Source organism: Caloenas nicobarica, chromosome 11 (assembly GCF_036013445.1).
Source record: "Caloenas nicobarica isolate bCalNic1 chromosome 11, bCalNic1.hap1, whole genome shotgun sequence".
Classification (NCBI taxonomy): Eukaryota; Metazoa; Chordata; class Aves; order Columbiformes; family Columbidae; genus Caloenas; species Caloenas nicobarica.
In genome coordinates, this window is record NC_088255.1 from 2,079,973 (window position 1) to 2,103,654 (window position 23,682).

The following is a 23,682-nucleotide window of genomic DNA, read 5'->3' on the forward strand; positions in this document are numbered from 1 at the left end:
CTGGAGGGAAGCGCAGGAGCAGCAGGAGCTTTTCCCGAGTGCAGGCGCCCAAATCGGCGTCACCCCCGCGCTCCCGTGGGCCGCTCGTGCCGGGGCACTGTCCGTCCCAGCCCCCGCAAAGCCCCTTTTTGAGGATTTCTCCCCTACCCCTCCCTGCTCCTCACTCAGGAAGGTTTTTGACCATCTTTGTTCCAAACCGGGAGTGGGTTGCCAGGCTCAGAGCTGTTTCCCTGGCCGGTGTCTCTTCACAGGGCAGTCAGTGCTGCTTGCATTAACCAAGGTGAGCTTTTTCTCTCTGTTTTGTGGCTCGGGGTGGGGTCGGTTTGCTTTTATCTCTTGGCTGACTTTCCTAAGAGTCCGCGCCGTGTATCCACATAAGCAACGAGAAGAAAAGAGAGGGCTCCGTTCGTCAGCGTTTCTTCTGGGAGAGCAGGTCCTTCCTACAGCCTCGTGTGGGTCTGCTGAGTGCACGTGCAAATGTATCCCGGGCCAGGGGGGTGTCAGCCCAGCCGCATCCTCACTTACAGGTATAAACCTCTGTTCTTTCGCTGCACGTGTTGCACTTCACGTAGCAGCACCAGTGGAATTTGCAGTTGCACTGCCAGACGCGGGAGTACTGGTGCGTGTTGTAACCCCGGCCGCAGCACATCAGGTCGCAGCCGTTGGACTGCTGGGCTGTCTTGTTGCACATCCGTCCCTGCGTCCCCACGCTGCCGGTCACGGGGTCTTCTTCACAATAATTGGGAGATTTTTCTATGTACACTAAATCCGTATCCATGGGTTTGCGATAGGAGAGCGGCTTCTTGATTTTGAGGAAGGTCGGGCGTTTGTTGCGACTTGCTCTCACGGGTTCGACTTGAACGGCTTCGTTGTATTTGTCCTTAAGGATGTAGCCCAGCTCCCGGAATTTGGGCAGGGTTGTCCAGCATGTTTTAGTGGTACAGGATCCTGAGACCCCGTGGCACTTACACTCCAACTTCATGTTTTCTTCCAGAATCTGTATTTGGAAGAACAAAGAATGATGCATTAATACAAGCCAGAGCCTCTTCAAAAAACACAGGGTTGTTTGATGCATGTTGAGTGACAGTCACGGATGGATTTGCTTTCCAGTGTGAGTTGCCACCACACTCAAGCCACATTCCCACAAAAGCTTTGCTTGCCTGGTGATGCTGTTGTCCCAGGCAGCAAATGCTCCAGTGTCAACAGGGTTCTGCCTCCAAAGCTGATTCCCCATTTGCACTTTGAGTTAAACAGAGAAGATATTATAACTTTGTCTCGTTTCACAGCCCACAGACCAAGGGTAAAACGGGACCCTCCTTAACCACGGCTTTTCTGCATTTGCATTTGCAGTACGGTCCTACAGTGCTTCAGGTTTGCTATTGTGGCAGTTTTTGGGAGATGGCAGCGAAATTAGGAACTGGCAGAAAATCACACCTTTCCATGAAATGCCGCATGAAGAACACTTTGAAAGTTCAACAAAAACTTGGTTTTTGTAAATAGAGGTTCAAAAATAATCTGCAGTTCAATTCTTGCACCTGAAAATGGTATAAGCTGGTGCAAGATGTGAACAAGCAGGTAAACTCTATCAACTCTTATCCTCCTGTTGCTCTCACACTGATCGACAGTGTAGAGCAGATGATCGTTTATTCATACAGGCATCATCTGTTCTAAATGTTGCAAGGTAATGCTCCAATTTAGAAATCTAAGTATTATTTTGACATACCATAGTCTTAAGTTCTTCGCACTTTTTAAGAGGCTTTGAAGTGTTTTGCCTCCTCTCATGTGGATACCGTAGCATACAAAATGCCCCAGCTGCTCGGCAAGAAAACTAGGTCTGTCTTAAAGCATAAAGGATAAGAGTAAAGATGAGGAATTGGTTTCATGTTTTGTCATCAGTTCTTGTTAAAAGTTTCTACCTCTTAATACTGTAATGGCATCTCGAACACCTCAACACCATGGCTTGCTCCACCTCTCTCGTGTTCTCTTCTTTGTAGGTGCCTCTCATGCTTACGCCTGAGTTGTCACTACTTTCCTTGTGAAGATCAAAAACTTCATCTTTTCTTCAACCTTCACATCCCTGGAAACTTTATTTTTGTATCTTCTCCTTTCTGCTGTTTGCTCACCAAGCCAGTCTTTGCCAAATAAAACTGGGGACCAGCTTAGTCCTGCTGTCTGTCCTGAGCCCTATAACTGACCTCACTTACCAGCTACATTGCCTCAATTCTAGAAAACATACCTAATTCCAGCAATTAATTTCCCACTGGTCTTCGCTTGAAAGAGAACAGAATAATTTTGATGATTAAATTCTGCCTAACCTGGCAGATCCCAGCGGTAGAAAGCCCGGCCAGGGGGATTATCTGGGCTCAGGGAGTGGCCACATCATTTTTTCCCTGAGAAACCCCAGCTGATCTGTGCAGCTCCAAACCTGGGCAAGCTGGAGGGAGGTCAGGGATAGGGAAATTTGAATTAACCCTTTGCTAGAACCACCCCCTTCAGTTCTGGAGGGTTGGGAAACGTACCACGCAGGCCCCGTGCCGAAAATGGCCGCGTGCGCTGGAGGAGCCCGGTCCAGCTCGAGGCTGGACATGCGTTGGGATGAACTGGGGTGGGAGGAGAAGGGGCACATCTGCAGTGGTGCACTAACATGGACAAACGGAGCTCCGTCCTGTCCCTGGCAGCCTTAGAACACATAATTTAAGGGCTGCGCGTAGTGGTTTATTCTGATACCTTTTGGTCTTGATGCTGTTCCCGTGTCACCCAGGCACAGTCGTTGCGGTTGCCTGACCTTGGGGTAGTTTGTAGCTGCTGCTTTACTCGCTCTTGTTCCTCTGCCCCTTTTCAGTGAAGACTGGGATTTCAGAGGCATTAAAATAGCTTTATTTGTATTTTTGTCTATGGGTAAAGTGTCAGCACGTGTGGTCTGAAGGCAGGATTAAAACCCCTAGAAAGTGTAGGTCCAAGATTTTGACAGATGTGAACTTAGCATATTTTGTGCTACTGTTTTTAAGTTAGACTTTCATGTAAACTAATGACTGCTCTAAAACTTAGATGTGAGAAACTTTTATATTCAGATCTACATCTCACCTTGCAGTTCTGCTCAAGCTTTGCCTTACGTTTGACATTATCTTGTTATCTTGAGTTTCCCTCTCAGCCGCTGCATACTTCTTTTATTGCTCACTCATTCATAAGGTAGTACACTTAGAAGATAGATGAGGAGATGGAAAAGGAGTTATAGCACAGAAACCGGAAAAATAACATAAATTCTTTTAGCCTCGTTTGTAACTTTTTAAAAGCGCTCTTTTAAAATTTGAAACTAGCCAGGGTTACATTTCTCAGCCCTAATTCAATCACTGCTCTTGTTCAAGTGGCTGGCCTTATATCCTGGTACCCTGTTCAAACTTGCAAGAAAATATTTCTAACTCACCTTCCATCAGGAGCTCCCAAATTGACTTGAAACATTTATTCAAAATACATCATGGCTTAGTGTCATCTCTCCACGTAGGGCTTTTTTCCTGAAGTGTAAATAGCCTAAATTGCCTTTTGGTGTGTTTCATTAAGATCCCGTTCAGAGCCAGCGGTCTCCGGGAGAAGGGGCAGAGCTGAGCCCGCGGTGGGGGCAGCTCAGCAGCCGGGCGGCCTCGTCTCAGTCACAGAATCACACAACAGTTTGGGTTGGAAGGGCCCTTCCCAGCTCCCCCAGTGCCCCCCCTGCCCTGAGCAGGGACATCTGCACCAGCTCAGGTTGCTCAGAGCCCCGTCCAGCCTGGCCTGGGATGTCTCCAGGGATGGTTCAGCCACCACCTCTCTGGGAACCTGGGCCAGGCTCTCACCACCCTCAGGGCCAACAATTTCCTCTTCATATCCAGCCTAAATCTCCCTCCTTTAGTTTAAAACCATCACCCCATGTCCTATCACAACAGGCCCTGCTGAAAAGTCTGTCCCCATCTTTCTTATGGGCCCCTTTTAAGCACAGAAAGGCTGCAATAAGGTCTCCCCGGAGCTTCTCTTCTCCAGCTGGACACCCCGGCTCTCTCAGCCTGTCCTCCCAGCAGAGCTGTTCCAGCCTCGGATCGTTTCTGGGGCTCCTCTGGCCCCTCTCCAGCAGGTCCACGTGTGTCCTGTGCTGAGGACAGAGCTGGACCAGCACTGCACGGGGGGCTCACAGAGCGGGCTGGAGGGACAGGGTCACAGGCTGGTCTCCTGCTCTGGGTGACACGATGCCAACCAGAACGAGCTGCTGGTTCTCTGGTCTCAGCCAATGCTGGGCACGAGTGGTTAGGATAAAAAGGTCTGGGTTTGTCTGAACGTGAGAAGTTTGAGCAATATTGGTTGAGACAAAGTCCTAGGGGGTGGTTCTTAGATGACCAAAAAGGCTTGGAGGGGGTTGGGAGGAGGCAGAGAGATGAGAAAGAATTTTGTCTTTTAATGCCATGCCATATTTATTGTTCTCATTTTTTTGTGGAGATAGCACTTCCTAATATTTACTGGCTAATGCTCCTTTTTCTCTTTGCGCTTGTTGGGGGTGTGTTTCCATACGCTCTGCTAAAATTGCTCCACCATATCTGCTTAATTTGGGTCCACTGCACTCTGCAGCTGAACTTTCCCTTCCAGTTCTGCCATTTCTAACCCACCTTTCAGTCCCAAGCCCTTTTGTTGGTTCTGCTCTTGTATATATTTCCTCCTTGCTGGTGCTGGCTTTCAGTGTGGTGTTCTGCAAATTCAGCCAGAGATGAATTGGCTCTATAGCCTTTAGAAAATAGGCTACATGTAACTTGAACCGTCCATACTCAGCAAAAGCAATAGTGATTTGATAGTTTTATTGTACTGTGGTATCAGGTGCTTGGACTATTTGGTTTGCATTAAAATACGTGGATGGTGGTATTTTAATACCGTTATGTTATTCTAGTTGTCTCTGATAAATCAGTGCCTTTATAAATTCAAGAAGATAGTTGAAAAGAGAAGGAAGAAAATAAAATAGGGGATTCTTTGGGTAGGGACAGGAGGCCTCGGTCTTTTCCTTGGTTTCTGTGAACCAAAAGAAGTGCTCTATCCCTTAAATACTCGGTCTCTGTTAAAACCAGAAAGCATTCTTCACCTTTCAAGATCAGGATTTGTTTCTTTGAAGGTATTAGCCAGCAGCTCACATTTTTTACATTAGATTGAAACTTTATATATGTTATAGACCAACTTTTCCTAAAATGCAAGAGCCTGAAGGGCACAAAATTTAAACCCTAGGTCCCGTTTCTTACCAAACAATCATATCCAGCTCTGTCAGCCATGGAAAGTAAATCTGTATGCACCAGTGAATGCTCTGAACTGGATTAAATGCGAACAAAGAGCTGGAGTTCTTTTAGCTTTGTCCACTTTTTCTTTGAGCTCCTACAGTAAACTGTCAGTACTTGTTTTTCTCTCTCTTTCCCCCTTGCCATTAGCCTCTGGGAAATAGTTTGTGTGCGGAGAACTCGTGCTGGCTCTCTCTAGTGATGTTATCTGCAGATATAGTACCTTTGGGCACTGCCATTAGGAATTAACGTGTTTTTTCTTCACCTTGAGTTTTGCAGAGAATGCGTGGGGTGCGTCATGTGAGGGTGGCGAGCGGCGGCTCTGGAGAGCCCGGCGGCCCCGGCGCTGCTCAGGCTGGTCCCAGCACCACGGTCCTGCCGGGGGCCGGTGCCGGGAGCGGGACCCGGCTGGGGAACCCTGAGCCAACCTCCTGCTGCCCAGTGACACCAGCAGAAAGCGCTGGCTGGTGCAGCTTGGCGCTGGAGTGGTATTTGTGTACGAGAGCTGCTGCGTTGTGCCCTCGGGGTGGTGGGACGGGGGCTGCGGGTCTGGGGTCCTGGCAAACGGAGAGGTCGTTACAGAATCACAGAATCCCAGAATGTCAGGGGTTGGAAGGGACCTCGAAAGCTCATCCAGCCCAATCTCCCCGCCGGAGCAGGAACACCCAGATGAGGTTACACAGGAAGGTGTCCAGGCGGGTTGGAATGTCTGCAGAGAAGGAGACTCCACAACCTCCCTGGGCAGCCTGGGCCAGGCTCTGGCACCCTCACCATGAAGAAGCTTCTTCTCATCTTTAAGTGGAACCTCCTGTGTTCCAGTTTGCACCCATTGCCCCTTGTCCTGTCACTGGTTGTCACCCAGAAGAGCCTGGCTCCATCCTCCTGACACTCCCCCTTTCCATATTGATCCCCATGAATGAGGTCACCCCTCAGTCTCCTCTTCTCCAGCTCCAGAGCCCCAGCTCCTCAGCCTTTCCTCACACGGGAGATGCTCCACTCCCTGCAGCATCTTCGTGGCTGCTCTGGACTCTCTCCAGCAGTTCCCTGTCCTGCTGGAACTGAGGGCCCCAGAACTGGACACAATATTCCAGATGAGGTCTCACCAGGGCAGAGCAGAGGGGCAGGAGAACCTCTCTCAACCTACTGACCACTCCCCTTCTAATCCCCGCCAGGTTCCATTGGCCTTCCTGGCCACAAGGGCACAGGGGCACAGTGCTGGTGTGCTCCCAAACACGCGTCACCTTTGTGCGGTGGGTTTTCTCAGCTGTCTTTCTGTTACCGAGTTAGTCAGTGGTGCGTTACCTTCCAGCAGCTAAAGTCAGAATGCATCTGCCAGGGCTGGCTGGGACCCCCGTGCCCACACACCTGGGGTCAGGTACCACACAGCCCTGGGGTTGCTCACCAGGACTCCAAAGCACGCGACACTAAAGCTGTCCTGAAGGCCTTACAGTGTGAAATACAGTGACCGTGGCACCTCCAGTGCGTTCTCCTGCCCCTAAAGGACTCCTGCAGAAACTCAATCCTGCCTGCCAGCCATCGCACCTGAGGCCAGGGACCCTTCACTGCCCCATCAGACTTAACTCCGACTCCAGCCTGTGATGCAGATGTAATTAGTGAGACAACAGACACTTGGCTCCTACCCCACCAAGGCCATAATCTTTCCTAATTTTGTCTGACATCAGCTCGTCTGGGTCAGGAAATACCTGTCTCCTACAAGCGCCTGCACACATACCTTACTATAGGTCAAAGAGAACTCAACTGTTGGCAAAACAAGAATGAAATTTTTCACACCGGAGAAGAGCACGGCAGGGCTTGGAGAGCGGCCACAGCATTTCTGTGGGCTGGGGAGGGCAACGGACAGATGCAAACCTGCCCCTCTCAGCCTGCGGCAGATGGGGATTGCTGATTTATATTACTTTCGGAGGCAATTGCAGCTATAAGACAGAGCTTCTCAAACTCCAGGAGTGATGTTAGAGATATAGTTTTGGCTTTTGAAGAAGGATTCATTGAGTACAAATATTGTTTTAAGGTAATATAATAAAGCTGTTTCACATTTAGTCTCTCAATAAATTATTTGAGAACCAAATAATTTCTAGTGCAACTGGCAGTGAGGTCTAGGGTGACAGTAGGCATCGAGAAGCGCGGTGGATGTAAGGTTGATTTCACAAGCAGTACAAGGACAATGTCTAATTAAAATGACTGGGAAATGACTCTGCCACTTGTTTTATTCACATGTGACAGTGATCTCCAAAGGATGCCGCTGTTTTGAGTAACTTGTGGGACCATCTTAACACCAGAGCTCTGAAACTTGAGGAAAGTATCATAGGAATAAGTCCTGGCGCTTTTTGATCAGAAAACAAAAATGAGCATGAGAGAACATAAAAGAAGAAACACTGCTGTTGAAGACAAACACTATGAAATCTTTCAGAAATGTGAGAAAGAGCATAATAAAAAAGTACGCAAATGCAAGTTTGAAGTTAGCAAAGGCATGTCTAAACAGAAGAGATTATTTCCCATCAGGGGATGTTCACTAACTGTATTAATAGAGCTGTTGTAAAATGTGTTCTGTAGAAACATAACATATTTGGCATTGATATCCTATGGCAAGCTAACTGTGGATGAGCTTGGAACTGATTACATCCCATATTAAGAGTGATTCATTCCAGACAGTCTTTCAAATTTCGGTTGGACATATTATGAAGCCCTTATTAAGCACAGCCAAAAGAGGGGGTTTTTTCTCATGTTTTTGGTTAGTAAATCTGTGCAAAGGAATAATATTCGAAGTCAGTATCAAACAAATCTGATACGCTGAGCACTGTGAGCTGTGACTATCCTAGAAATACTACGACCCCTGGCAGGTTGAACCATTACAATAAATTTTTTGTTTCAAATGAAAAATGGCTGGGAAATCACCACAGCGTGTGACCTGCATCAATCAGATCCCCATTGCACTTCCCTCGGAATAGGCATCTAAAGAAAATCAGGCAACATGCTGGTCTGAGGACTAATTATGAAGACAGCCAAGAGAATGCTGGAAACATCACAGATGGGCAATATTTCCCAATACCACCATCTACCTTCAATAACAGGTAACCTGTTTGAAAGAGCAGAAACACTTTTACCAGATTCTAACTTATGATACCCTTCAAAATGAAGACTTCAGAAATGTCGTGCTCTGATAAGTTTAACCTTTTCTGTACTGTTTCTGAATTTTCCCTATGCTGCCGCAAAGCAGGAGGTTCCTTACATTTCTCATACGCATTTTTTAATAGAGTTTCATAATTATTTGTATACTTTCTGCCCTGAAATATTAGTTGTCCTTTACTTTGGCTTTATAAAATATTGGACTGCATGCAGCAATTATTTTCTAAATGCAGTTTCTACTTCCACAATATATCAAATGAGTAAACAAAAAAATAGTAGTATTTCAGTGTGGTCACAGTACTCATGCATTGTTGTCAGCACACGCTAACTGGTTGAGATGTTCTTCCCTTTCCCTGGGTAATCCGTATGGTTTAAATGAGAGGATGGAAGACCCAAGTACCTTTCATTCAATGACCAGCACTGTGTGGAACAGCAGATGAACACAGAAGTCTGAGAGTAAGGCCAGAAAAGCTGAGAGGAATGCAGCAAAAAATATTTTCTCCTGCATATTTTTCTTATACTTCTGATAACCTTCCTGACTTGCCATGTACTAAATCAATTTATCACCACTTCTGAGACCAAAAAAACAAAAAAGTGGCAGAAAATAAATGTCACAGGATGCTTATTTTTGAAGAATAGTTTGACTTAGGATAAAAAGGACATTGCTGTTTTTAAAAAAAGAGATTTAATGAAGTAGATTCTCACACCACCTAATAATGCTCTTCTCAAACCCTAAGGCATGATGGCCCTTGGCTTTTTTCATAGGAACTGCTATGTGAAGTAAAACGAGGTGGTGTAAAACTGCAGCTTTCTGTTGCTGACGAGTCCTTCTAGGAGAACACCTGATGTCCCACCGGAGCTGCTCCCAGCACAAACCTCTGCCAAAACCCTCTCTTGTTTGCAGAAGCAGCTCTGGAGGTGGATTCCAGGTACGTGGCTCAGAGGCTGGATCTGGCTTGCTCATTCCTCAGTACTTTTCTCAGACAGCTCTGCAAATCTAATAATGGCCCAAGAAAGTCAAATAAGGTTCTTAAGTTTTTATTTATCTTCATCGAGATGCTGCCTGCGGAGATAGCGGGCGTGATGTGGCAACCCCTGATGTTAACGGCTCAGCGCAATCTGATGCCCAATCAAGAGGACTGATAGAGGCAGAAATGCAGACAGCCGCGTCCGTCCCTCCTCGGAGCAGCTCCCATGCCAGGTCTTCTCCCTCTCTTTCCCATCATATCTGATAACAGTCTGCGGGATTCCTCGCCTTCTGACATCTCTCGTGAGCACATTCCTGTTTTCCCCAGAGGGAAAGTACCTGCACCCTCGTCTCTCCCTCTCTGGTCAACAAAATGGAAATCGAAACCATTAATTCATGAGCTGGAACCGTGAGCTTCAGGTTGAGTTTCACATACTCCAAGGGGATGTGGTGGTGACAAAGTTTTCTGTGTAATATCAAACACAAACCCGTCTGACTCACCCTCCCTCCTGTTGGCAGAAATTCCTGTTGTGAAGCTTTTCTCGACTGTGAACTGCCAAACTCATGCTCAGGTACGTTTTGTATCAGTAAATAGTCTGCAAGGACCATGTTCCTCCTGTCTGGGCTGGGACTTTCTCTTTGCCGAGTTCTCATGACAAAAGCTCTGTACGTGAACGTTGGTTCACTGCGGGGGTCCTGCTGTGGTGGTTCTTCGGTACATCTGTCCCCAAGACTGGTCTGACTTGCGTTTTGGTTTTGTGAATTTTTCTATTTAAAAGCCAGGCAAATATCTTAACAGAAAAAAAAAAATCAGAATAATTTGAAAACATAACTGTCCATGTGTTTGATAAACTACTTGTTTTTAAAAAATAACTCTTGGGAGACCCATTATCACCTAGATTAGACTGCATCAACACAGTGCCAAGTAAGTGTCATCATGTAGGAAGTTTAAAGATCAGTCATAGAAAGGAACTTGGAAAAAATAGTTCTGAAAAAAAATGGTTTCTTTTAATGTGCTTTCACCTTCTATTATTGGAATATAGCTGAATTGTCTTAAAGACATTCAACATGTTGTTTTATGCTCTGTATTTGTTTAAGTGAAAGTGTGATTTCCCGGCCTCTTACTGAAGTGGGATTGTGAGATTAAGGGAAAATTTATCTAGGATCGTTATTTGCTGCTGTCCAAGCAGAGCTGACACTGTGGATATGATGGATTTTAGCTTGTGAAATACTGAATAGTCTTGTTGTCTGGCCTACCTGGGCACTTTGCACAATGAAGCTAAAATAGACTGGAAAGGGGAATGGTGCTACAGAATTACAGAGTTGTTGGTTATATTATCTAGTTTACCTTCCTATCACGACATAAGTTTTCTACCATACATATCTTCCTCTCCAAAAAGATACTGGATGGCATGTTCATGCCAGAAGTGAATAAAAGATGATAATGAAGGAGTTTTGAAAATGAAGCAGCAATGTGGTGTTCACTGACACCAAGACAATTTACAAAGAAAATGAGATTTTCTGGATTTGGACATGTTACCAACATAACATTTCTTCTTAAATCGTCTCTACCTTCCTTACATTCTGGTCACAAATTAAAAATCACTCCAAAATACTGATACTTCTAAAACCTGTGCGGTATTTTGCCGTGTATTAAAGAAATAACAAATGTCCATTGTCAAAAATGCCATTATCACTAATCCCTACTTCAGTCTAGCAGCTCGGTCCTGCAGTCAATGTATGGATCAGAGTATCGAAGTCAATGAAATCTTTACTGAGTGATGTCCGCCAGTCTTGACCTTTTCAAAGTCAGTATAATTCTTCTGGCATCCTATGTCCAGCGTGTCTGGTTTTAGTCCTGATTTTGGGACAGTGATCTTCATCTGTACTCTGGGCTTCTAAATGTCGGTGCATCGACACTGTCGTTCAAATGCAGGATAGAGCGTTTAAAAAAAAAAGTGATGTGCTTGTAGTTAATACTTTAGCTTGCTATTTCTGAATAAATTGGAAGTACTCCCAGATAAGACGATCTAAACTTCTTTGCGCTCCTCAGTTTGGGAGCAGAATGAGTTAAAGCCTCGGGGGTTATTCAGGCAGGGATGTCGTTGGGCCGTGTCACGGAGCCTGAGTCACTCTTCACGTGAAAAAAAAAGGAGGGAAAGCAGGAAATGACACGACTGGAATTCATCCTCGTCACAGCTCACGTACACAGAGCGGGGAACGGGGCAGGTTTGACTCATCCCCACTAAACTTCACCTTCCGTGTCGCTCTCCCCACTGGTGGGGAAGGACTCGAATGACATGCTGCTGGCTTTGGGTAGGAAAGAACTGGGAGCAACCAGGTAGAGAATTCTGACAAATGCTTTAGCTGTCGGGAGAAAAGTTTCCAAAGAGTGATGGAAACCAAAAGAACAGTCTTACTCGTTCCAGACAACTTATCAGAAAACACCTCTTGTGCTAAACTAATAAAGCCAGGTACTGGCAGGAGTACTAGTTGCAAAATAATATCACTTCATATTGCTTCCAAACATTTTTAACCAATAGCCACCCACAGCTAATAATAGGTTCATTTAGTTGCGTACCAAACTATGAGAGTTAGCCCTTAGGTACTCAGCAAATAATACTATGCAAGGCATGTTTCTCATGCTGAAAAACGTATATAATTTTAGTTCTCCAAACCAGTAGTTTTAGCAAACAAAGAATATTTCTCCTTTCTTTGGAACTTTCAGGTGATTTCAAAGTACTTCTACCTTAATTTTTCCGTACTGCCTGTAAAAAAATGCGATATTTCTTAGCTTAACTTCATGAACTCCTTCTGAAGGACAAGGTGTCTTCACGTTTGATTCACAGAGAGACATCTTAAAGACTCAATCCTGACACCTCACGTACTGTTCACAACTTGTCCCCATCGCCCGTTCAGCAGGAACGAGCACCGGCGCTGTCTCAGACTCGCTGCCGTTCCCTCCGGTCACACTACTGCTGCAAAACACAATTCCGTGATTCTATTTTGCAAAAATAACATGACCTGGCCTGTGGCAGAGGCTTCCAGCCCATTGCCAAGGATGGTGGTTGTACCCTGGCTGGGATATCACCGGGTTGACGCGTCGAGCAACAGCTGCTCAAGAAAGTGATAGATATTCTTGACGTTTGAAGAGACATTTCCCATTACTTCTCCAGCTAATCAGCATTTTAGTTATCATAAGGCAAACATTTGATCACAATAATAACACATTGTGTTTTGTGATCATATTTCCACGCGCTCTGTGCTTACAATGCAAAATAGTCACATTAGCATAAAGTAACATGATTTTGGTGTTAATTGTACTATTCTTGTGAGAATCCTTATTCCACAAGGACGACTTTCAAATTAAGTTTTACACAGAAGAGTTTTCCCCCTCCAGTTGCAGTTGGGACAATAGATCCACACTTCCATGTTTTCAAATAGCTTAGGAGAGATAAGATCCGACCAGCGGAGCCTATCTCTGTAGCCCAGCAGCTGCCAAGATCAGCACGCCCGTATCCAGGCCAAGAATTTTAACAAGGATCTTCTGGCCTGTTGTCAATGAAAATTTCCCCCTATACAGAAGAAAGTGGAATTTACTAATTTTGTGCATAATGCCTGGTGCAGTCTAAGCAAACCTCTCTGGGTTTCTCTCTTGCTTACCTGGCTTATTGGATTTTCTCCTTTTCATTCTAACAGGTATCTTAAGCAATAGTTGAAGCTTTTGCCTTACAGGTGAGCCATCACGTATCGACAGGAATTCACCTTTAAGGTGCAGCACACTGATGCACGTAATTCCCCTCGGTCAGCTCACATAGCTGTTCCTTTTTGTTGATAGATCTACCTGTTCACTACTTATAGATGAGTTATGTAGCAACATGCTACAATACCAGTACTAGTTCCTCTTTATAAGCCATGTATAAATGAGTCTTGATATCAGGATCCCTGTTTTTAAGAAAGGGTTAAGCAGTTGCTCTAGATCTTTAGCTCAGAAGGTCATAGGATGCCTGTAATAGCCTCTAAGCACCAGTTTCACCAGTACATAAACCTATCAATAAAAGAAACTGTGCATGTCTGTAGCATGCGTTTAATGTCTTAATCAGATACTAATTTTATACATTTCTCTTTAAGGGGAATCTTATATAAAATGTAACTGTATGGAATAGAATTACAATAAAATCTCAATGCTAAGGTACCGCTTAGTGTAGTTATTTAAATCTAGAATTTTCTGGCAACTATTTCAAGATTTCGATTACACCTTTTAGCCTAAATTTGCTCCAGCTATAGTAAGGCAGACTTCTCAGGTGGATTTCTGAGAAAAAAAAGCCCAAGTACTCACTTGGTGTCTGCCTCCCTTCTGCCTTCCTATTGTCCCATTGGTAATGGCTACACCTTTTTAGTAATTTCAACCACCTATGACAAAGGGTAGACGTTCTGAAGAAACTCCTGTGACACAAAAGACCACAGGGAGGATACAGATCTGTAAATACTCCAGGAGATGGCGCGAAGGCGAGTGCTGTTGGAGCCCGGGCAGTGCACAAAGCGGTGGCCATCACCGGTAAGACATGCTCTTGCAGGAGAGCATCTCCTCTCTTTCATTGCTTACGTTTCCTGAAGCTTTTCTCTTTTAACCAAGGTTTTAATCCAAGCCTTTTGGACACATATTCTAGACTCCTTATTGGTCTTCTTTATTTACATGCTATTGTGTCACCTCAGTAGTTAATTGTTTTATGACTGCGGGATTTATATACCCAAAAATAGCAGTATATGTTATGACTCAATTAAGATCTCACGTGGGAAGAGCCCTGTAAGAGAATACATGGTTGTGCTCATAATTGTGTGTGGTCTTATATTTAATATGGGATCTGGGATGCTCAAGGCAAGGCTGGATTCCTTAGTGTCGGCCACCGGCTGACGCTACCAGGAGGACCTGTTGCTAGGACGTGGTTTAGTGCCAGAGTGAGGTTGTGGTTGGACTCTATGATCTTAAAGATCTCTTCCAACCAAAATGATTCTATGGTTCTAGAGCACTAGCAATAGATGTTGGCTTAGAACTTACCTGCATTCTGTGAATAGGATCATAGAATCAGAGAATGGTTTTGGGTGGAAGGACCTTCAAAGCTCATCCAGTGCCACCTGTGCCATAAGCAGGGACATCTTCACCCAGCTCAGGTTGCTCAGAGCCCTGTCCACTTTCCTTCTGTTTGTCCCAGAGGACCAAATGTAGTCCATTAGGTGCAGCTCATTTTTAAGTACCAGAAGGCTCAGGGTCATTTCAATAACCAGTTCTAACGCAAATTAATACTAGTGCCTTTTGGCACTAATTGGGCAAGCAGAGCCAAGCATCCTCTGCAATTACCTGAAAGCCTTATCCTTTAATAGATCCATTCTACATTCTTCCAGTACCAAAACAGGCCTTGTTTGTGTCCTTGGAATAAAAGGTCGTTCTTTATATAATCGATTTTTTAATTGTTTACTTCAAAATACCTGGAAATGGTTTCCATTAAAGCAAAAGTCCGTCCCATTTGTACAGCAAATGCTAGCAATTATTGCTTTTGGTGGGCGTTCAGGGCTCCATGACTTCAGCTTTCTGCCACCAAGTGTCTAAGAAAGTATTTGAACCAAACCTTGCTTTAACTTACGTCCTTACCAAAATCTCTGTTATATATTGTTCCAAATGTCTCTGCTTAGCCCAGGTAACTGAGCTCATGTTACTGACTCATCATTGCAAGGCTCTCGGGAATGTTCCGGGAGATACTTTCAGCCCAGATTCTACAAGATCCCAGTTTCTGTCCCTGTTGACACACATTGTAGCAGAGATTCACCCACACAAACCTAGATTTACGTACGGAACGGGTGCACCTTGTCAGAGGTGTAATGAACGAGACTGCACAGTGCAAGATCCCCAGCATAATTCAGTGTAAACTGCATGTGTAGTATAAGCACTGCCTGTTTGTGCATTGAAAATGTTCTCAGCGAACAGCCTGACCTAGCCATTAGTTTCCTGCTAACTTGGCCAATACCCGTCTTCTGTCGGGTTTTGCTAAAATTGCTAAAATACAGAGATGGAAGTATCTGGTTCTATGCATGGAAATCAGTCTTAGGTTTGGAAACCTAAATTTGAAGTGTGACAAGTGTCCTCTGGGGAATACAGGAGAAGCAGAACTGCTCATCAGTTATTTCTGAAAATTTTGCAACAACTTTGGCCTAAATTTAGGTATGAAGCTCGAAAATTTTGGATTCTGATTTAATTTCTCAATAAAACATCAAAAAGCACAGGTTAATAGAAATACCACAAGGCAAAACAGCCATGCTCATGGGTCAGAGTTAACACTAATAGGGCTGGTTTCTCTTTCTTACGATATTTATTATATGATCAGCATAAGCTTTACAGTACCCAAACATAGCACATATTTGCTTTGGAGTGATTAAGCTTTGCGATAGCTGCATTTCTTTCAAATCAGTAATGTTTTTTGGAAATGAGGGGTTTCATTCTGTAACAGCAGAGATGCTGAAGCCTCTACCAAGGGTCCCGTCCAGTGGGAGAACTGAACAATCGATAACACCAACTATTTTCGTCTAGGTGATGTTCCCCTCTGAGCACGGAATGCCAAGTGTGTGCCCTTGTTGCTAACTGTCCAAAGAGAAAAATTGAATTAAATTAGAAAATGTCCAGAACTGTGACCCAGCCGGTGGCTTTGCTGAGCAAGTACATCACTATAGCAAACATCTGATTATTTCAGTTGTAAAAGGTGCATGATATTAAATTTGGAATTTGAGATCTTTGTTATTTATTAACAGGCCCTGGCCCTCAGTCTCGGCTGTCTTTGTCAGCAGCATGACAGATTGTCAGCTCTAGTAATCATACACATGAAATGCATGTTTTGCTCATAATGCCAGAATCCTCTAAAATTGCGACTGCAGGTAAGTGATAGCATTTATCATTCCCTAATCTTCAGCGTAAATCAGGAATTCAGTTTTCAACCACATAAGATATAGGAGGGAGTTGAAAGCCAAACTACAAGTAGGACCATGTATCACAATTTCTGATTAGCTGAAAGTGGAGGACAAGTGGAATGAAAATTCATTCTTGCGGATTACAGTTCTTGTGCAGTCCAATTCCCTCTCATAATTTAGACTAACATTAATGTTTGCGTTATCTTTCCTCTGGGCTGTTGAGAAGATGCAGAGCTTGTCTGTCAGGTTTGGTCTTGTTTTAAGACTATTATCTAAAAAAAAAAAGTAGGAAAGCCATAAAGTGGAACTTTGATCCTTTCAAATCCAAACAAAATACTGTAAGAGTGCACAGGACGCATATTTTTCTTCACACCTAGGAAGTTGCCCGGCAGAGCCTTGTTGTGCGCTGCAAACACTCAGCAGGGCTGGGATTTTTGGGAGAGCTCAGCTGCGTCCTGCGGTCCCACCAACCTCAATGGGAGTTTGCCCATCGAGCGAACTGGACTTCCTCCAAAACCAGTGCTCGGCCTTTCTGGATACCCTGCTGCCCCCCAGCAAATGTGTGATGATGAAGTTGCCGGGAAAGACTTTGTTGCGTCTAAGGCTCCTTTTTCAATGGTGTGGAACTAGAGCTGCAGTGCCAGCCCCGGGCTGGAGCGCTCAGGGAGGAGGAGGCTCCGCAGCCCAGGAGCTGCAGGGTGGGACAGGACTGGGTTCACCTCGCAGAACGGGCGATAACTGGACCCAGGTCCCTGGGTGGACACTCCTCTTTGCCTGTATCTCACAGCCACGTCAGTGAGATTTTTCAGGAGTGGTTTTTACGTATTCCATCTGGTCACAGTGAGGCACAAGCCACATGTATAAATCTTCTTCTAAACCTTCTCCATCTGCTCAGTTTAATCTAAGCAGAATATTGTACAGCTTAATTAAGCAAGCCAGCTACCAGGACATTGTACACAAGCATACTTGGTACACCTAACACCGGATTTTCTGGACGTTACTTAGCATTTTAGCAGTGGAGCCACACTTTTGATTTGTTAAGACTACTGTTGCTTTGCAAGTGCTGTGTGTGGCTTTGGCTGGAGGTCGTTTGTGTGGTGTTTTGGGGATGGTTCTCTCCATGGGAGTTGTGCCACTGCTCTGCCCCGTTCTCCACTGCCAGGCTTCACATTAACGTGTCTGCAACCTCATCTGCCAGGGGTCTAAACCGCTGCGGGTGAAGTCTGTCAAAATTGCTACTGCCACTATCAACAAGGGGCACCTGCCTGCCCACAGACTGAGCTCCCCATCTTAGAATCACAGAATTGTTTTGGTTGGAAAAGCGCAAGGTGTTGGAAAAGATCACGGAGTCCAACCATTAACACATGTCCCTGAGAACCTCATCTCCGGTCTGTCCAGCCCCTCCAGGGATGGTGACTCCAGCACTGCCCTGGGCAGCCTGTTCCAATGCCCCACAGCCCTTTGGGGAAGAAATTGTTCCCCACATCCAACCTCAGCCTCCCCTGGCGCAACTTGGGGCCATTTCCTCTGGTCCTGGCGCTGGTTCCTGGGGAGCAGAGCCCGGCCCCCCCTGGCTCCAAGCTCCTTTCAGGCAGGTCAGAGATCAGAAGGTCTCCCCTCAGCTCCTGTTCTCCAGCTGAACCCCCAGCTCCCTCAGCCGCTCCCATCACACTTGTGCTCCAGCCCCTTCCCCAGCTCCGTTCCCTTCTCTCAACTCGCTCCAGCACCTCAAGGCCTTTCTTGGTGTGAGGGGCCCAAAACTGAACACATGGTCACACAGGAGGCCTTTTCCTGGTCTCTTATCAGCCAGACCAGAAACCTGGAAAGGGCTCAGTCCCTTGTGTGCGGCAGGGGCAGCACTGGGCTGAGCGTTGTGCTCGTTGCTCTTACGCATGCAACACGTCTGTTGATGACGGAGATCCAAGTGATGGAGTGTTAAGGGGAGCTGGATGTCAACAAACAAGCTCTTGAGCAAGTGGCATCACAACTAGTCCTGGGTGCGCTTTTCAGAGTCCCTCACAGGAACTTGTAACTAGAAGTGCAAAGTTACTCCTGAAAAACGCTTTCCAGCTTCAGGCCGCTCTAAATGAGGAATGTACCACAGCTGTGGCTGTTTCACAAGTAGTTATATCTGCCAGTAAAGACCATAATAATTAGTCGGCTTTGTCTTTAGGAGCATCCCTAACATTAAGAAACAAAAGTTTCTGAATAAAAAATCAGCAGTATTTCTGTTTAAAACCATTGGGAAACGTTAAGTGCAATTGCAAGGGCACTGTTAAGTTCTGAACTCCAAGAAACATGCGGCGTTGCTGCTGATACTCTAATATTGCTGGCTTGCTGGTGCCAGGAGCGTCAGGGCAGGCTCACCCAGCCCGCTCTGCTCGGAGCTGGGCTCCCAGACTCTCTGGAGTCTATGGTAATTTTCAGCAGCTCCAGACACAGGCGAGCTTTATTCTGGTGTGCGTGTGCCATTAGGAGCATTCTTTGTGACGGAGCTGAGAGGCAGCTGAACGCAGGTCCATGGTTTTGGTTGCAGCTGGGCAGCTGTGCTGCGGCAGAGCTCGCTCAGGGACAGGTTACAGCTGGTGCGTGTGGGAGGAATGTGCTCCCATGCGCCCCGCGTCCCCCTGGCACACCGGCTGCCCCCTGCGAGCACGGGCTTGCCAAGCAGCACGTTTCCCCAGTCGTCTTCTGGAAACAGAGCTCCTACCCGGAGCTGCCGGGGTCCCTGGGACCCTCCCTCGGGGGCCGCGAGCCCGTGAGCTGCCTCCTCCCCACGGCCATAGGGCACACAGGGATAGCGCCGTGTTCTCGCGTGCTTCCAGGCTTATTCAGGCAGAACCGTTAAATCTCCAGTGTTTCATGCCTATGTTCAGAAAAATTATAAATGTTAAATTGTTCGGCAGCCTCTTTGATTAGCCTTGTCTGTTTTATAACAACGCGCTAGATGCTTGCGACCTTTCAAGTGGTTCATCTGCAAGAGCTTGTGTTCTGTGCTGCTTCTTGTTGTCAGGCTAATAGGCTATTTAAAGTAAAAGGTATCCTGAATGAAGCAGAAATAGCTGTCTTCTCTGGAGGACAGTTAAATTCCTGCAGTGGTGTGGTACCGCAGGCTCTGCGAGAACTGGAAGAAGTTCAGGAAAGTTTTATGGCAGCAATCTCCTTCGGAGGTCAGAGATGCCAGCAAGTGAAGGGCTGAGTGTCAGAAGTGTAGGGAATACACGGAATACCTTAGGAAAACTCCTCAACTCCTTACTTTCCAAATACGGGTGTTTCACTCCAACATTATTACGGTTTTCCCTGAAGGGTAAAATACTAAACACTTCAGTCTTTTATGATCATTGCACGGTCCACTTCAGAAACACCTTCTGATTTCTCATAGCAGCTCTGTTAGGCACGTGCTGCGCTTCTCTGAGCCTGAGAGCTGCAAGGGAAAACCGAGCTGCTGCAGATTCCGAGGATGAAGACACATTGCAAAGTTAGTACGCCTAGGTATGCCTCCAAAGAGAAGCACTGAATAAAAATCCACCTTGATGTGCTCTTGAATTGCAAAAGCCTTCTAATGCAGCCGGTGCCCATGATTTATAACAATGACTCATAATATTGCATTATACTTAATATGATGTAACGCTGATGCAAGATGCCATTCGTGGAATTTCAATGTCATGGACATAAAGAGAGGAGAGAGCAAGCTGGTCATGTACCTTGCCATGCTGTCAAAATGAGAAGTTTACAGCCAAAATATGTAGAACCTTTCAGTACCTACTTCGCTATTTTTTTTTTTAAGCGGGATAACTTGGAAAATAACATTTCTATTTCCTGGAGTATAAATATCTCGCAGACATATGTTATTGTGTTACTTACAGTAATTTAATTAACTTTGCACTTGAGAAGACAGATTTGCTAACAGGCGATTCAGTCTTGCAATTATAACCCCTCACATGGAAGTTTGCAGGGCAAATCAGGATTATGCCTTTAAATTAATGCAAGCTTTATCTCTCTTTTCTGACGCAGCCGTTATGAATTCTCCTCCTGTTCTCCCTGTCCTGCTTGCTTCTTCCTGCAGTGAATCAGCATTTCAGGAAATACTAATTCAAAGAGGAAAGACACCCTAAACTCTGATTCTGGAGGTCAGAAATAGCTGCTCTCCGGTGGGTTTGACAAATGATGTGAGGCTCCTGGGGCTGCTTGGGGCCGGTTTTGTGGGGTGTACGTGACCCCTGTTCTGAACTCTGCCCCTTCCCCTCCAAGTAGCCTGGGAACTTTGAAGTTGTGCCCGTGAGCTGCAGAGCCGAGTCCTGGTGCTTCGTCCCAAGTGAGAGAGAGAAACAGCGAGTTAGAGAGAGCCCTGTCCTTCAGCAGTAAAGAAAATGATGCTGAGGGGTCTGGGGCATCTTTGTGATGAGGAGAGACTGAGAGAGCTGGGGCTGTTCCGCCAGAGAAAAGAAGCTGAGAGGGATCTGATCAATGGGATCAGTATCTCGGGGTGGGTGTCAGAGGATGGACCAGACTCTGTTCAGTGGTGCCCAACGCCAGGGTGAGGGGCAACGGGCACAGACTGAAACACAGGAGGGTCCATCTGAACATGAGGAGAAACTTCTTTGCTGGGAGGTGCCAGAGCCTGGACCAGGCTGCCCAGAGCGGGTGTGGAGTCTCCTTCTCTGAGACATTCAAACCCGCCTGGACCGACCTGTGTGATCTGCTCTGGTGACCCTGCGTGAGCAGGGGTTGGGCTGGGGGATCTACAGAGGTCCCTGCAACCCCAACCAGGCTGGGATTCTGTGAAAAGTGTTACTCGCTCCACGCAAGCAGCAGAGACATGGTGGGTGCTCAGCTTATTCTGCAGGAGCCGTTGGCATTGCTGGTGATCGTTCACCGTGTGGGAGCAGCTGGAAATGGAGATGGTTTGCACTCACCGATCTCAGGTGGGAGGCTTCTCGCTGCACCCGGGGTGTGCACACGAGTATTTGTCAAGCATTGCTCTAGCCAGGCTGCTCAGGAAAGGGAATAGCAGCGTGGATGTTCTCCATCTGTGACCTCTAAAATCCTCCACATCTGACACAGTCAATTTTTGTTTGCTTCTAGAAAGAGCTGACAGATGCATGTACTGTTGCCCTGCCAGAGTCATGTATTCAGTAGATTCAGAGAGACTGTTGTTGGCACCGCAGAAAGCAGAGAGACACCTGCCTAGGTAAAACAAGGCTGTGAGAAGGTAGGAAGTCTTTAAGTCTTCTTCACGGCAAGGGTTGGGAAGCACTGGAATGGGCTGCCCAGGGCAGTGGTGGAGTCACCATCCCTGGAGGGGTTGGACAGACGCAGAGATGAGGTTCTCAGGGACATTGGGTAGTGCCAGGGGTGGGTTATATTTGGACTCAATGATCTTAACGGTCTCTTCCAACCAAAATGATTCTGTGATTCTATGATTCTATGAAATGAGATCTCCAAAAGTCGATCAGGCTTTTCCTGGTGGTTGTCTGATGGTTTATACCATGCAGTGCTACTTATGCCCAGTTTCCCCAGTAAGCCGAGCAGGCCTGCATGCTGCAGTGCAAAGTCTGTCATCCCTTGCTCGCCAAGATGGAACAGATTAATTTACTAGTGATTCTTAAGAAGACAACCAGATGATAATATATGTGTGATTTACTGGAGCCGCAGCTGGTATCATCCCAAAGAAGGACCTTTCCACAGGAGTGAGCACAGCACATGGTGCAGTTTCACATGGCAAGACCAGAGAAGTGGAGAGGACTGGCTTTTGAACAGCGGAGCGGTGCCTACAGGTGAAGACAACAAATCAATAAGAATTGAACATCCAGTTTATTTTTGGAAGCCCAGTAGGTGCCAGTCTGTCTCCTAGGTACATAAATATCATCAAAAACCTAGCCATGGGCAAGTAAAACTAGACAAGAATTTGTAGCCCAGAGGAAAGCCACCAAGAGTAGATGTGTGGAGGCTGATAAGATCCATATTGCTCCAAAAGGGAGAGTACCACCTCAAAACAAGACAGTCTTTGTTGTGAAATGGTTAGGTTGTGAGAGACCTAGCTTGCCAAATACCCGTAATGGCCTCCCGCTGCCAATTGTCTTTAAATACTGTGATCTTCCACATAAGAGCAAAGCCTGAAAGGAATCTCTCTAGCAAAAACATCGTTTATTCATTCTCTACAGGATGGTGGAGGAACATGCCTCTTCTCAGCCATGTTACTCTTTCCCCTGAAGATTTCAAACAGAGATTTGTTCGAACAAAGATCGGTAATTTTGCTCTGTAAGGGATGCAGGAAGAAGCGTAGAAATATCTCTAGATCAGAACAGTTCCTGAGCCTGCTGGAGAAATGGCAGATTGCCAGAGATAGGCCGCACTGCTGTTCTCCCAGATAACAATGCGCAGAGCTGGATCTTCCAGGATCATCTTTTAGGACAGCAAATTGTGCCCGCGGAGGTGAGAAATACAAGGAGCTCGTGTCCTCGAGGCGAGGCCGCTGAGCACTTTGCCTTCCCAGCCAGCTCCAGGGCTCGGATCCTCCTCCTCTACCCAAGGTCCATACCTGGGTGAGAACACATCCAAGAAATGCAACTTCTTTTTTTTTGTCTAAATCTTTGGCCCTTGTAAGCGAAACAACTTCCTAAGACAGTTCCATCTCTGTTTGCAGTCCTCTATGGGCTGGTGTGTCCTTTCTTGGGAATCTTTTACTGCCAGCACCTATCAAATAAAAGTAGCTTTCCCGCAAAGGCGAAGCTCCTCTGCTATTTTTTATTGCAGTGGAGTTGTGTTTGTAGAGCAGAGCAGACTTGCCTTGGTGTTTTACCAAGCTTTTCAGTATGCACTTGAATGCCAGCAGAAGCCAAGTAATAAAGATACTGAACCTCAGATCATTTGATTAGCAAAATATTAATGGTTAGTCCTTGAGTTATTCTCAGAATTCATTGTTAATTTTGCTAGTGTTTTGAAGTACCGTGTTTGCACCAGAGAGGCAGACATGGGCGCTGGGGGTGGTAGGCAGAGGAAAAACAATAATCTGAACTATAAAACTACTACGGTAGAATTAAATAAAAGTTAGGCTTTAGTTTGGAGTGGAAATGGCTTTTCTTCGATGCCATCTGCTTGGCTCCAGCATAAGTGGAAATGTCTCAGAGCCTACAGGTAATTACCACAACAAAAACAGTATCCACAAATTAACTGCAGTTCCTAACTTCCTTCTCCCATTTGCTTCTAAGTCACACTAACATCATGCTAAAATCAGCACTAATGCACGGACAGTGGAGAAGGTAAAACGGAGAGCTAAGAAAGCAAGAGGATTTACATGAATTCTGTCCGATGTGGTCAGCAGAACGGTAG

General features: G+C 45.9%; 1 protein-coding gene across 1 annotated transcript in view; it reads right to left on the reverse strand.

Moving 5' to 3' along the window:
• Positions 1–517: 517 nt before the first annotated feature.
• Positions 518–23,682, reverse strand: part of WNT7A (Wnt family member 7A) — a 36,349-nt gene continuing 13,184 nt past the window's right edge. The window contains exon 4 of the mRNA XM_065642564.1: positions 518–997. Coding sequence (XP_065498636.1) covers positions 518–997 — 480 coding nt within the window. The remainder of the gene's footprint in view (positions 998–23,682) is intronic.